Here is a 13,496-nt window from a genome sequence, read left to right on the forward strand (position 1 = left end):
GATATCTTATCAAAATTTGCATGTGTCATCCCCGTTACTAATGGCCTTAACCTTTTACTCGCCAATCTCAAGGAAACTTTTGCAGTGCATTGTGGTTGTGTAAGAATAGTTTTTATTTATTTTTAATTATTAAGCCATATCCAACACAAATCCTTAAGAAGCACAATATATGCGTGAACATAATATCTATAAGTATAATAAATTAAGTTAAAGATAATACTACTATTTAATTTTATTATTTTAACATGGACTTCAGCTTGAATTAAGTACTGTGCCAATGCAAAAATTGCTTTTCAAAGAATGCTTCTAGTACAAATCATTCATGTTAACACAATTTCTACGTTTCAGTACAAATTTGTACATATGAACCGCAATTTACCTTGCTCCTAGTAGACAGCAATCAAAAGTTTAATTAGCGAAGGCCGATTATATATAGAAGAAACACAAGTTATTTACGGAAATAGATGTTCTCAAGTTAGATGCTGACATGATAAGGTCATGGGAAAATATTATATTTTACTCACTCTAAATAAAATTTGATAAAATTTCATCTATTTAACTGATTAATCTTCGCACGATATCATCAGGTAATATAAGATAGTCTATTATCAAGCAACAGAAGAGTAGAAACAAGATTGTTAAGAAAATCAACATTTGTAGAACAAAAGTTGGAACGTGTCTTATCTCAAAACACACAGCTTCAAAGAGGTAAAAAGGTGTGCGGACTAGCTGGAAAACTGGAGGTTATAGGAAGAACATGGTATCCATGTTTTCTCCTGCTCATTATCCACTGTCTATCGTGAACCTTTTATGCCTATTATTGTCTTTTTATGAACTAGTGGAGCACAAATTGGCGAGTGAGTAATGATACTTTATAATGGAGTCATTATTGTTACAGCAGTCTGCACTATTTAAACCACTTAAAACTTAAAATGTTCGTGATCTAAGTGTACATCGTTTTCATGTTATTTAGTTATTAGTGAGTGTACACCTTTCACCATGTGATAAGAGTTCTAGGACTAGGAAGGGTTAACTTGTTTGGATTAGTTTAAAATCTCATAGAGATGCAGGGATGCTGTACAATTGTTGAGAAAAGATGATGTTAAAGTGAACAATCCAACAGGCTCTTCCTCATTTTTATTTTTTCCATTCTTTTCGTTGGTTTCCAGTGTAAGATTAAACAGAATTTTCGATGTTTTGAATAATATTAGAAAACTAGCTTAGCATTCCTGCAGAGTTTGGCAATCCACAGAAAAAAAAGAACAAGAAAGTTGAAATACTTAGTCCCACACCGGACAGGAAGATGCATGCACTAAGTCGGAGACAGTATAAATACGGACCAACCAGCTACGATTAAAAATACTTACCTGGATGGGGTCGATGGGTGATCAAGAAGGCCTATGGCCTAGGTTGGTGACTTCCATTGCACTTGGGATGGGTGCCCACCTAAGGTCTCCCCAAGTGGGAGAGCCTACATCATAATTTATGGTAGTGGGGACTTGCGTTCGCGCAGCCCCCTATTTTAAGTTCAAGCTTCTACTACACCTGTGCATCAATTACCATAAGCAATGTGTATATTAATACTCCACCAGAAGGAGGTTGAAATTCTTGTAGGAGGGAAGTTAAAATTGTTAAAGCCAAATATAGCGGGTGTTTTTCTGATTTTGCAACTGTATAAGATCGGGAATATGCAGTAACGCTGAGGACTAATTCATCTAGCATTTTGTCCATGTAAGAAATGTCCCCTAAACCTATCGAAAGCATGCACAACAACAATAAAGGGAAAACTCATTTTAACTGGAAAAGGGTCAAATTTTGAAATGTTTTTTATAAATTAAACACAAATATTGAATTTATTCTGTTTCATGCATAAATAATTTCATTATGAATTCAAGTGGCGGGGTTAGGCTTGTTGGGATGGCTTCATCTTTAGTTTAACATAGGATATTGGTAAGAAGTCAAAATAAAAATAACTAATAATGAGCATTGAATATATATGCCCACGGTTTTTTCTTTCGAAATTTTGAAGGTTCAAATCATTTTTTGAGAAGTGGAACTATGGTTTCTTCTCTCTTTCCCACAGAGAAAGAATGTCTACTCTCAATACTAAGTTCTTGTTTCTTTTTTAATTAATTCATTTTCAGAATTATTATACACAAAAACTAGCTTGAAAAATTTGTGCCCATTGTCCAAGACTCCATCCATGACTAGGCGTCTAAGCCGCATCGATTAAGTCCCATATCGCTTAGAAAATATGACAATCACTCCAGAGCTTATTATAAAAGAGACATTTTTAGACTAAGGCATTCATACCTTTCTCGGCCTTTTGGCTAAGATCAAGTGTAGTATCTGTTCTTATCAGTTTAATATCTGATATGTGGGTCATTGGTCCACACGATATTAAATTACTTTTTTAAAGGGGAGAGGCCAAGACAGTAGCTTGCTACTGGGTCTCTCATGTGTCGCCCATGCGTTGCACTATAGCTTTGGGCTTGGCACTCCCTCCGATAAAATTAAAGTTTTTCGAAAGAAAGAAAAAATGTAGGGAAGTTAGTTTCTAATACGTATAGTCTTCCCTATCAAAATATAAAATCTTATTTATCTACTAATACACAACCGTGTCTCGTATGTTTTCTGTGGTGGTAGTTGATGCGGGTTTGTTCTTCATTAAACAGGTTTCACTGATTTATATCATTTTAATATTGGATTCAGAACTTGGTACTCAAGTTGTGCATTAGTAGATTCAGGTTTAAGGTATATTTGGTGAAGGGAAAAGGAACAGGGGACAAATGCATGGCTCAAGCATGACAGTCAAGTGAATTGGCAAGGTAGGTGAGGATGACCTCACAGATGGTTAAACTAGCTTAGCATGCCCGGAAGTATTTGCGTTCGCGCGGCCTCCTCTTAATTGAGTCTTATATTTTGTTGTTTCTTATTCAAGGTTCTGTTGTACATATGAAACTTTTCTAAAGTAACGTACTGTAAGATGGTAATAAAACATTTGGGAAAAAATGGAAATTATATTAAACCCAAAATGATACAATAATAAACGGGGCATACCCCGCAGTTAAAGAAAATCAAAAGTCTTCCTAATACAAGAAGACATATATCAAGATGCTAAAACAAATGCAACATGTGCGTTTGTCTTATACATAAGAAACTTAATCTTGCTAATAACCTCTATGACAGAAAATTGATAATCTTAAAAAATCAGCTTGTTCCTAGACAGCCAAATGCAGTAGACTGTAATTGCTATAGCCAGGCAACGTAATTTTTCTTGAACACCTGATGTGGATCTGCCCCTAATTAAAGAGTCAGTAATGCGCTGTAAAGAAGTGAAACGCCTGCGGAAAGGAGCCAAATCACGAATGTGAGCCCAAACTTGGAGAGATTTTCTGCAAGAAAAGAATAAATGAGCATTTGACTCAGGCTCATTTAAACATAAAGGGCAGAGGGAACCCTTGTTCAAAAAAGCAACTTTGTCAAGAGTAAGCAGCCGATTCCTTTTAACAAGCCACAAAATGAAAGACATCTTAGGGGGGATTGCTGGGTTCCATATAACAGAACACCAACTAACAGTAGGCTTGACACCTCTAATGTATTCATAGACTTTGTCAACAAGCAATTGTTCATTGGTGCTCTAAGATTGAATCCTCTTTTTGGCCTCTTCCGTACTTAGCTCTTTAGAGATAATAAAGTCCCTTATTTGAATGATTTTCTTTATCAAAACTGAATCTGATGAAGAAGAATTGTAATTCCACACATCGCTCCCTCTGAAATAGTAATGGTGAATCCACCGAATCCATAGAGAATCTTTCTTACAATAAAAGTCCCACAGAATACGGGAAAGAAGCGCAAGGTTCCATAGTACTTTAAGACGTTGTTTAATAGATGACCGAAAGGCCATAGAAGTGAATCAGATGGAAATACTGGCCTTGACAATATATTAGTTTCTAGCCCGTCATTTTATTATTTTAAATTTTATAAATCTTGTTATACCTTTCTTTTTTAGTTATTAAATAACATATTTGGTGTTTATGTAATATTTTTCGAGTAATTCAATGCACATTGGCGAGTAATTCAAGCCCCCAGTTTCATTTAGTACCTTGGAACTATACCATTTTGGTCATCTTGTAGTGGTGGTGCCCAGAAATTAATTTATAATATAACCACAGCATCAGGAACCAAAATAATGCATATTTGACCAAAATGGCAAGGGTGGATCTTTCCATTTATAATATAACCACAGCATCGGGAACCAAAATAATGCATATTTGACCAAGATGGCAAGGGTGGATCTCTCCAGGATTAGTCTCCGACCATTCAAGATGAGTGATGTTGACGATTTCTTGATATGGGCAGGGGATGATCAAGTGACTCGAAACCTCCGATGGAAGACGTGTGGTTCAAGGGAAGAGGCTCTGGCCTTCATAAGGGATGTTTGCATACCTCACCCATGGCGTAGATCAATCTGCCTTGATGACCGTTCCATCGGCTTTGTTTCGGTGTATCCTTGGTCGGGCGATGAAAGGTGCAAGGCCGACATAGGCTATGCTATTGGGACCAACTACTGGGGCCAAGGGATAGCTACCAAAGCACTCATGACTGCAGTGCCTCAAGTCTTCAAGGACTTTAACGAATTGCTAAGGTTGCAGGCTTTTGTTGATGTTGAGAACAAGGCTTCTCAGAGGGTGTTGGAAAAGGCTGGGTTCCTTAGAGAGGGTGTCCTCAGAAAGTACACTTATCTTAAGGGGGTTGTTAAGGATTTGGTTTTGTATAGTTTTTTGTCAACGGATGAAATTACTTCTTGTGACTAGTTTAATTTGTAGTAATGTTTGGCCTTGTTTTGGTGCAAATAATGTAAAATTCACTGTAATAATATATTTTTGCATCTATGTCCTTGGTTTTGTCATGGATATGCGTGTTTCTGGCGTCCTTTCATTTGAGAATATAGAGTTGGATTTAACATTGTTTAGTTTTGGAACGCAAAGCTATGGCTTGGGAAAAACTTGTTTGTCCTTGCCAGCTCCATGTTGCACACTTTGAAAATAATCCATTAATAATACCCAAAGAGTGTTTACTCTAATCCTTTTCATGAAAGCAGACCAATTATACTCGTTTGAGACAGATTCCTCCATCTGATGGTGTCGTGATGTTTAACTTCAATCCATTATAAACACAACTTTCTGCAAAATTGTGTTTCCCTTGATCACTATCTGCAAAATTGTGTTTCCCTTGATCATATGGTTTACTGTTGTGCATGTGGAAAACATCACAATCATGGATGTAGTATGCGTATGGACTTCCCCAATAGTTTTTGAATTTGACCCACTGATTTTAATACATTGATGCCTTCTCTGCTATTGACAGTCACTTGTTTCACTTACTATTTTGATATAGACATTAACATTAGACTAGGCTTTGTTAATCCAAAGATGCAAAGATAACAACTATTATTTACAAAACTGATACCTGGTAGTCTCACATCGTTCAAAATGCATGCGGATCTGGTTTAGTGCCCAACGAATGCCATGTTTTTGCACGCAAGGCGTCATCTATTTATCATTCTTTTTTTATCTGTTTTTGAAACCAATCATTTTTTTTATATCTAAAAATCAAATTATATGATATTTTGCATTTTTTCAATTTACATATTTATGAGAATTAAATAAAATAATAATCAAATTTTAAAAAAGATTCTGTCTATTTTATAATTTGATTACAAGATTATATATAAACATGTTACATTATATTTTCCCACTGAAAACTTTTGGCCAAACTTTTATAAATGTTTAATTTATATATTTATTGAAACTATTACTTGTACTTAAGATGCATTTAAATCTATCTGCTTTTCTTTTTTAACAGCATTTACACCTATCTGTTTAATAAAAAATCGATGAGCTCGATATTTAATATAAATGATCAACTCTTATATTGTACCCGTAATTAAGGTAGATCTAGTGTGTACCATTATATCAAGGTGATCAGAAACAACACGAAGTTAAGTCTTAAACATACGAGAAAAACATATATAATTGGCTATTTGCAATTTGGTATGGCAATGATCTTGTGACGAATCACCCTGCGACCATTCAAATTGAGCGATGTAGATGATTTCATGGTATTAGCAGGTGATGATAGAGTGACAAAGCTTTTGTTGCTGTGGAGAACAAAGCATCCCAAAGGGTGTTGGAAAAGGCAGGGTTCGTTAAGGAGGCCATACTCAAAGTATTCCCATGTCAAGGGGATTATTAAGCATGTGGCTATTTTTAGTCTTGTGTTACAGGTTACCCATCCTCCATTGTAACAACCAATCATTGGTATGGGGAGTCTGAGTGGTACTTGTGGTAATTCGTGAAAGCCAAAGTCAGTCTTCGTTTCTAGTCTTTTTGCATTAGTTGATTACTTGATCTTTGCAGCATCTGAAAATGCTGCATTCTGTTTCTGAAAGGTTGCAAAATGCTAGTGTGGTATCTTGACTATTAAATTAGTTCTCCCTAGATAGAACACAAACCTGGTTCAGGTCAGATAGCTTTAAAAAATTGCTGTTGAAGTTGGTTGACGTTAGTAAAATGTTAAAACTGCTGTTAAAGCAACCCAAACTGCCTATTGTATTAAACTAAAACTTATTTCAATATCTTATCCTAAGCTTTCAGATTTATGGTCGAACTTGTATTCATAAATTTTTGCTTACTGTCTTACCCTTCTAAATTGATTATATTTCTTTTCACCCTATTTAATCTTGTAGTCATTTAGGATAAGTTATATCATAACTAGCTTGATAAATCTATAAAACAGTAGGCAAGAAATTAACCTAAATTCACATATATAGAGAATATCTTCAAGGTCCCGAACTGATAAACCAAAACAGTCCAGGTTAGGCTTTTAAATGTTAATGATATTTTGGGTTAGAGTCTTTTAAATGTTCTCTGTTCGAGTTCAGGTTGGGCTTCAACACCAACCGAACCCATGTACCCCCATATTACACTTCCTATGTGATATTCACTGTGTTCATAAATTATATACGGAGAAAAGAAAAGGAAAAGATTAAGATCGTTAGTAATTAAACAAATATTTAAATACACTACGTGCCAGAGTGTAGAGTCCCACATGTTATCCAAAGTAACAAAACAATACATGTAACACTGCAATCTGATAGCAATACCACAGTAGTAGACCACAAAGGAACACCAAGAGGCCCAGGTAACTTGGCCACTACGCGTAAGGAGGCAGCACTAGGAAATGGACAAAACAGAATAACAGAATACCTTCTAGATAATAGTAACAAAGAAATCTCTTGGTTTTCCCTTGTGATCTGCTACTGTGGTATTGCTATCAGCAACAAATCTTTGTTAGTAGTATCTAGAAGATATTCAGTTATTCTATTTTGTCCATTTCCTAATGCTGCCTCCTTTGTGGTCTGCTACTGTGGTATTGCTATCAGCATCTTCTACTTTTAGTTTTAGCTTGTGATATTGATTCATATTGCGGTGAGCTGATGATGATACTCATGTCCCATCTGTTGCATCATCAAGTAGGACCACAGGGAAAGACAGAATTCAAGCATCGAGAAATAGAACATGAACTCATTGTGGAACCCAAACAACTGAACAAGTTAATTATCATGTATAAGTGATTTGTTAGCTTGTAGCTTCCTCACAATGGATTAAAATAATACTACTAGTATAAAGATACTTGGTCTTACAAAGATCAGAAATAATTGAATGTAACATAATAATTAATATGTAATGATTTAGTCCACATAAATTGTATAAATTAAGTTCATATGAATTTCTCAAGAAAAAGGGATAACACTAACAAGTTAGTTAAATACTAAATGGTGGCAGGACAGGACAACATGGACGTTCCAAGCCAAGTTAAAATCATTGTCAACTCTTTTCTTTCTTTTTTCTAAGTCTAGATCCTTTATTGAATTAAATAATTCTATCCCTTAAATAAATTCATTTGACTAACTTTCAAATTATCAAGACTTAAGTACGGTACCTTCAAACAATGAAGTTTTTAAACAAATTTTCGCAGTCCAGTCTAAAAAAAATCTATAATTAATCCTGTCTATTATTTTATTTGTTTTCGTTTCTCTACATGTGAAGGCTAGCAAGGTAACATTTTAACCTCTTTTATAAATAACCTATTAGAACAATCTATATTACTATTATTGAAGATTCAAGCAACATAGTTCTTTCTTATGTCACGTTTTACTCCCCTAATAAGTTCCTCCCATAAAAATTTAATTATATATATTTTCATAATATTTATATTTATATTTATAATATCCTTAATCTCAATTGGATTCAAGGCAATTAATATTACCTCTATGATAATTATTTTCCCTCTAAAAATCAAATTATAAGATGTTTTCCTTTTTTTTTAAAAAAAATCTGAGACTTTATTTTACTCTTGCCATTTCTCTCTAAATGTAAGGATCTCTTGATGTTTCTTGCTATATATATATATATATATATATATATATATATATATATATATTTATTTATTTATTGATATAGTATATACATGTAAAATTGATTTGGATCTTATAAAATAATTTATTATTTGATTCATTTTTTTTAGTTTTATTCATAAATTAATATTAATTTATTTTTTTATTGTGTTTTATGTATATAGATATATAATACAATAAAAATGAAAATTATAATTAAAAACAAAAATAATTTATATTTTGTTAAAGAACAAAATATTTGTTATGCTTAATATCTTTAGTTTGGTCTATTTTTGAAGTTTAAAAAGTTAAATCGAGGTAGTATAAAAAAATTTATTCTATTATTCAATAATAAATTTATCATCCATATATAGTGTTCTATGATTGAGTGTAATGTTACACTGTAAATGTCTTTTTTTCTCAAAAAATATCTATAGGTTAAATAAAAAAATTGATTTGCCTAATATTTAATATAAATTATCATTTTTTTATTTAACATATAGATATTTTTTGATAGAGTGTACTATATGATCGTGATCAGAAACAGCATGAAGTTAAATTTTAATCTTATATATACCACACAAACGTTGGCTATTTGCATTTGGGGTAAGGCAATGAACTTGTCGCGAATCACCTTGCGGCCTTTGAAGCTGAGCGACGTAGATGATTTCATGGTCGTAGCTGGTGATGATAGAGTGACTCGCTACACCCGATGGAACACTTTTGTTTCGAGGGAGCAAGCGTTGACTTTCATTCGAGATCATCAACATCCATGGACTCGCGCCATATGCGTTGACGATGTAACCATTGGATATGTGTCGGTGTCTCCTGGATCGGGTGATGACAGGTGTAGGGCTGAGATTGGCTGTTACATAGCTACCGATTACTGGGGCCAAGGGATTGCCACCGAAGCAACGAAGATTGCTGCGTCACAAGTCTTCAAGGATCTCCCTGGCTTGGTGAGGTTACAAGCTTTTGTTGCTGTAGAGAACAAAGCGTCCCAAAGGGTGTTGGAAAAAGCAGGGTTTCTTAGGGAGGCCATACTCAAAAGGTATGCGTATGTCAAGGGAATGATTAAGGATGTCGCTATTTTTAGTCTTGTGTTACAGGATACCCATTCTTCTTCATTGTAAACATAATTGATATTGTTAAAAGATAAATATTAATAAGTATCTTTATGGTATTACTCGTAGCTAAGGTGTTTAATATAAAAATATTTTGTTGAAATATGTAAAATTGCGTGTTTTTTATTATTAATTTTGTATTTTTTATGACTTTTATAATAATTAATTTTTATTTTTAGTTCCTTAATCTTAATCGCTATCATTAAGGAATTAGTTAGTAACTTGTTAAAATATGGAGTGGGATTTAATTGGGTAGGTTATTTTGTTATCCGAGTTGTGACTTGCTATTAATATGAGTTGTATAGTCAGTCTTGGTTTGTAATCTTTTTGCATTAATTTATCTTAGCAGCATCCGAAAATTAAATGCTACATTTCTGTTTCTGAAAAGGTTGCAAACAGAAACTAAAAAGTGTTTATCATGATTGTATAAAAAATATTATTTGTTTAAAAATATGACTATATTAATTTCTTCTTGGCACCGTTATCCCAAACTCCCATTAATAGCATTTTGGTGTAACGTTGGATCTATTTGCACACTCGGGATAGAAAGAAAGAGGCATGAGGCATGTGTAGACCGCCAACATTATTCACTTGCCCAAAAGATGCGGGAGCAAGCCAAGGAGTTCGAGGCAAGTTCATTCCTGTGACAGACACCAACATTATTCACTTTCTTATTGATAGATCGATGTGCAATCACAAGCACTAGAAAAGCTAACAAATTTGATTTGGTGGAAAAGAAAGGTCAAATATTGATATAAGGGTATTTTGACTATTAAATTAGTTCTCCCTAGATAGAACCCAAAGCTGGTTCAGATCAGATAGTTGATTCAGGTTAGTAAAATGTTAAAAGTTAAAACTGCTGTAAAACGTAACAATCCAAACTGCATATTGTATTAAACCAATTACAACCAGGTATATATAATAACGATGCCTCCCCCCTTATATGTCAATGATAAACTACAAATTGAACAGACAAAAGATCTCCCCCCTACAATTGATAAAAGATGAAAACCAGAAAGTTTTGAATTCTCCTTAAAAAATTGTGATGATAGTAAAACCTTTAATGTCAAACTGCTCCCAATAAATGGAGTATGTATATATCCTCTCCAGTTTATCATTTTAAATTTACGTTATAGTATTATTTTATTTTAATTTTGTATACTTTTTAATGCTTAATATTATAATTTTCAAAAAAATTATAATTTTTTAATAAAATATATAAGTCCAATTTACCATTTATGTAACTCTTTTTTTTTTTACTGCAACCATTTATGTAACTCAAAGTGTCGAACATTAGATGTTTTGTTTACTTCATTAGATGTATATATCACTTTGAATTAAAATTTTATTTTAACTAATAACTTGTACACCATAAGTACGACTTCACTTATATTTAAACAATTATACTAGTTAAGTTTTTGAAAGTAAGTTATGCCAGGTAAAACATCCAAAATAAATAGAGTAGTGCATTTCTTTTATTTGACATTGATAATTAATTTAATATTTAGTAAGGATATGTTTAGGTGAGATTTTAGAGGAAATGAAGGAAAATATATTTTTTCTTTAAGATAAGGAGGGTTATATAATATTTATAGAAATAAAAAGATTAAGACATTAAATTTATATTAATATATCATTTTTTTTTCATTTTAAAAATTTAACAAATTAAAAAATAATAGTAATTACTAAAAGTTAATCTCTAAAACAACCTAAATCTGACCCCAAATTAGGACAGAACATATTGGTCGAAGTACACACAAATCATGATTTCTTTCTTGGTTTACATTGACATTAATTGAACATGATTTACCTGCTCTAACAAATTCCTCTCTTACATCTATATGTTATTAACAAGCATTTAGCCAAATGTGCAACTACCCATATTCTACTTTACATATTACATCACTTGCACCCACGAACCCGAACTTGGCACACCCTTATGAACCACAAACAAAAGGTAATACCCCGGCGGCGCAATCTCCGCCGTGGAAGGCCCTACCACGGTGGCATAATAAGCCTCGCCGGCCAGATACGTCACCCCACTCAACTTCAACACCACCATCCTCTGATTCTGTCCAAAAGAGTGCGTAGTAAACGACGGTGCCACGATCTTAACCGAAACCTCACTAGCCGAAGCAAAATTAGGCACCGTGAATGTGACGTAACAAAAGACCCTATACCCCAACACATTGTTGTTCGTAATATACCTAATCGTTGGCCGCACCGGATCGAAATCCAGCGCCAAATACGGCGGAGAAAACGCTTCCAAGCTAAGATCAGTGGGGTACTCAACCCCGGTGAAATTGTAAAAGACATGTGGGTTGCTACCACCAACTAAAACTCTTCCATCTCTCAATAACACCGCTGAAGAGTGATATAACCTAGGTCTTGACGCTGGTGCCATCACACTAAACCGATTCACCGTCTCCGATGGCCGGAATAACACAGGCGTCAAGACCGGGTCATGGCCATGTTCCCACCCGGCGGTCCCGGCCCCTACGCCGTTAGTTATAACGACATCTCCATTAGGGAGAAGAAGCATGTCTCCCATAGCTCTTGGCATTGGCATGTTCTCCATAACCCAATTAGGGTTAGGGTCAGTGACTTTGATCCTCCCGCACGTGCCAAGGGCTTGCACGAAGTTCCCACGTGCGGCACTCTCAAACGAGCCACGTGGCGCTCCGCCGCACACCACAACTTCAGCTTCGAGGGAAGCTAAGTTTTCGTCTAGTGGGAGAAGAACGGAAGAACCCGAGCTAGGGTAGTTACGAGGATCACCACCTGGGATTGGAGGAAACTCTTTGATCACACTGTTTTGTTTGTAGTCGAATAACACGGATTTTGTGTTGGCGAAGATGAATAGGTTTCCATCGGGTAAAAGGTGCACGAAAGGGTATAAATTATTTTCACTTCTATCGCTGGTTTGTTGGAGAAAGTTAAGTGGAATAGACGAGGGAGAACTGTTAGGGCTAGGTGTTTTAGGTAAGAATTCATAGTTGAATTGTCTTCTACCTCCAACAACAATTACACGAGCATCTGGGAGTATTTGGTTCGTTGCATACCATCGTCTTTGTGACAACAAACCTGGGAATTCGACCCAATCGCATGTTTCATCGAAGCATGGGGTGAACATGCGAATGCTACGTTCACCGTCGTTGTAGCCACCGGTTTGGATCAATGTGCCGTTGGGGAGAACCGAGCCCGAGGAACACCAGGTGTCAGTTTGAATCATTAAGGGTCGAAGAGTGTTTGTGGGTACATCGTATAGTACGGAGTGAGCGGAACAATCAACTTTTAGGGCAATGTCGTTGGGGTCCATGCGGCAACGGCCATTGGAAAGAGGGAGGTACGAGTGGCCAAAATCGGTTCGGTCGAACATGATGATCTTGTCGTTGTGGAGAAGTTGCATGTGCATTGCTGATATGCCAACGCTTGGTTGCACGAGATTCCATTGGCCTTGGTTCGCGAAGGTTGATGAAAGAGTCTGAGCTTCAAAATAGGGAAACAATGAAGCTAGTATAAAGGGTATTAGGATCATGATCGTGATGGTGCTCATAGTGGGTAATTAATTAGCAGAGAGAAGGAGAAGTATTGGGAGAGTGTGGTCGAGTTTATTGGTGAAGAGTTGGTGGGGTTGGGGATTGATTTAAAAACTAGGAAATGGAATTTAATTTATATATATTTGCACAGAGTAAAAGCATGCGTTGATATGATAAGGACATATTGGATAAAGTTTGCAAAGTTTGCAGATTAAACTTACGTTCCTTGCCCCTCAAAATCATCAATTGAAAAATGTTTCATGACACCAATTATGTTATGGAACACCTAGGAAGAGAAAGAAAAATATAGGTATTATAAAATATAAGATGTAATAGAAAGAGAGAAATAGAAAAAAAAATTGATAAATATAT

General features: G+C 34.9%; 3 protein-coding genes, 1 long non-coding RNA gene and 1 other non-coding gene across 5 annotated transcripts; 4 read left to right on the forward strand and 1 right to left on the reverse strand.

Moving 5' to 3' along the window:
• Positions 1–1,359: 1,359 nt before the first annotated feature.
• LOC113000637 (U1 spliceosomal RNA) lies at positions 1,360–1,520 on the forward strand. The gene has a single exon (XR_003265962.1). It is a non-coding gene; the product is annotated as a U1 spliceosomal RNA (small nuclear RNA).
• An 805-nt stretch (positions 1,521–2,325) lies between these two features.
• LOC113000640 (U2 spliceosomal RNA) lies at positions 2,326–2,512 on the forward strand. Its single transcript, NR_175841.1, has one exon. It is a non-coding gene; the product is annotated as a U2 spliceosomal RNA (long non-coding RNA).
• A 1,753-nt stretch (positions 2,513–4,265) lies between these two features.
• Positions 4,266–4,895, forward strand: LOC100527210 (acetyltransferase domain-containing protein). The gene has a single exon (NM_001249523.2). The coding sequence runs from the start codon at positions 4,284–4,286 to the stop codon at positions 4,815–4,817; it is 534 nt and encodes a 177-aa protein (NP_001236452.1). The 5' UTR covers positions 4,266–4,283; the 3' UTR covers positions 4,818–4,895.
• Positions 4,896–9,069: 4,174 nt separating this feature from the next.
• LOC100776526 (uncharacterized N-acetyltransferase p20) lies at positions 9,070–9,684 on the forward strand. Its single transcript, XM_003553700.5, has one exon. The coding sequence runs from the start codon at positions 9,076–9,078 to the stop codon at positions 9,592–9,594; it is 519 nt and encodes a 172-aa protein (XP_003553748.1). The 5' UTR covers positions 9,070–9,075; the 3' UTR covers positions 9,595–9,684.
• Positions 9,685–11,482: 1,798 nt separating this feature from the next.
• LOC100777054 (aldehyde oxidase GLOX) lies at positions 11,483–13,141 on the reverse strand. Its single transcript, XM_003553701.5, has one exon. It carries the CDS (start codon positions 13,139–13,141, stop codon positions 11,483–11,485), a length of 1,659 nt encoding a protein of 552 aa, XP_003553749.1.
• Between the last annotated feature and the right edge of the window lie 355 nt (positions 13,142–13,496).

The sequence above is a fragment of the Glycine max genome, chromosome 19, assembly GCF_000004515.6.
Source record: "Glycine max cultivar Williams 82 chromosome 19, Glycine_max_v4.0, whole genome shotgun sequence".
Classification (NCBI taxonomy): domain Eukaryota; kingdom Viridiplantae; phylum Streptophyta; class Magnoliopsida; order Fabales; family Fabaceae; genus Glycine; species Glycine max.

Coding starts and splice junctions, on each gene's coding strand:
- LOC100777054 (XM_003553701.5), bottom strand. CDS start 13,141: ATGAGCACCATCACGATCATGATCCTAATACCCTTTATACTAGCTTCA.
- LOC100527210 (NM_001249523.2), top strand. CDS start 4,284: ATGGCAAGGGTGGATCTCTCCAGGATTAGTCTCCGACCATTCAAGATG.
- LOC100776526 (XM_003553700.5), top strand. CDS start 9,076: ATGAACTTGTCGCGAATCACCTTGCGGCCTTTGAAGCTGAGCGACGTA.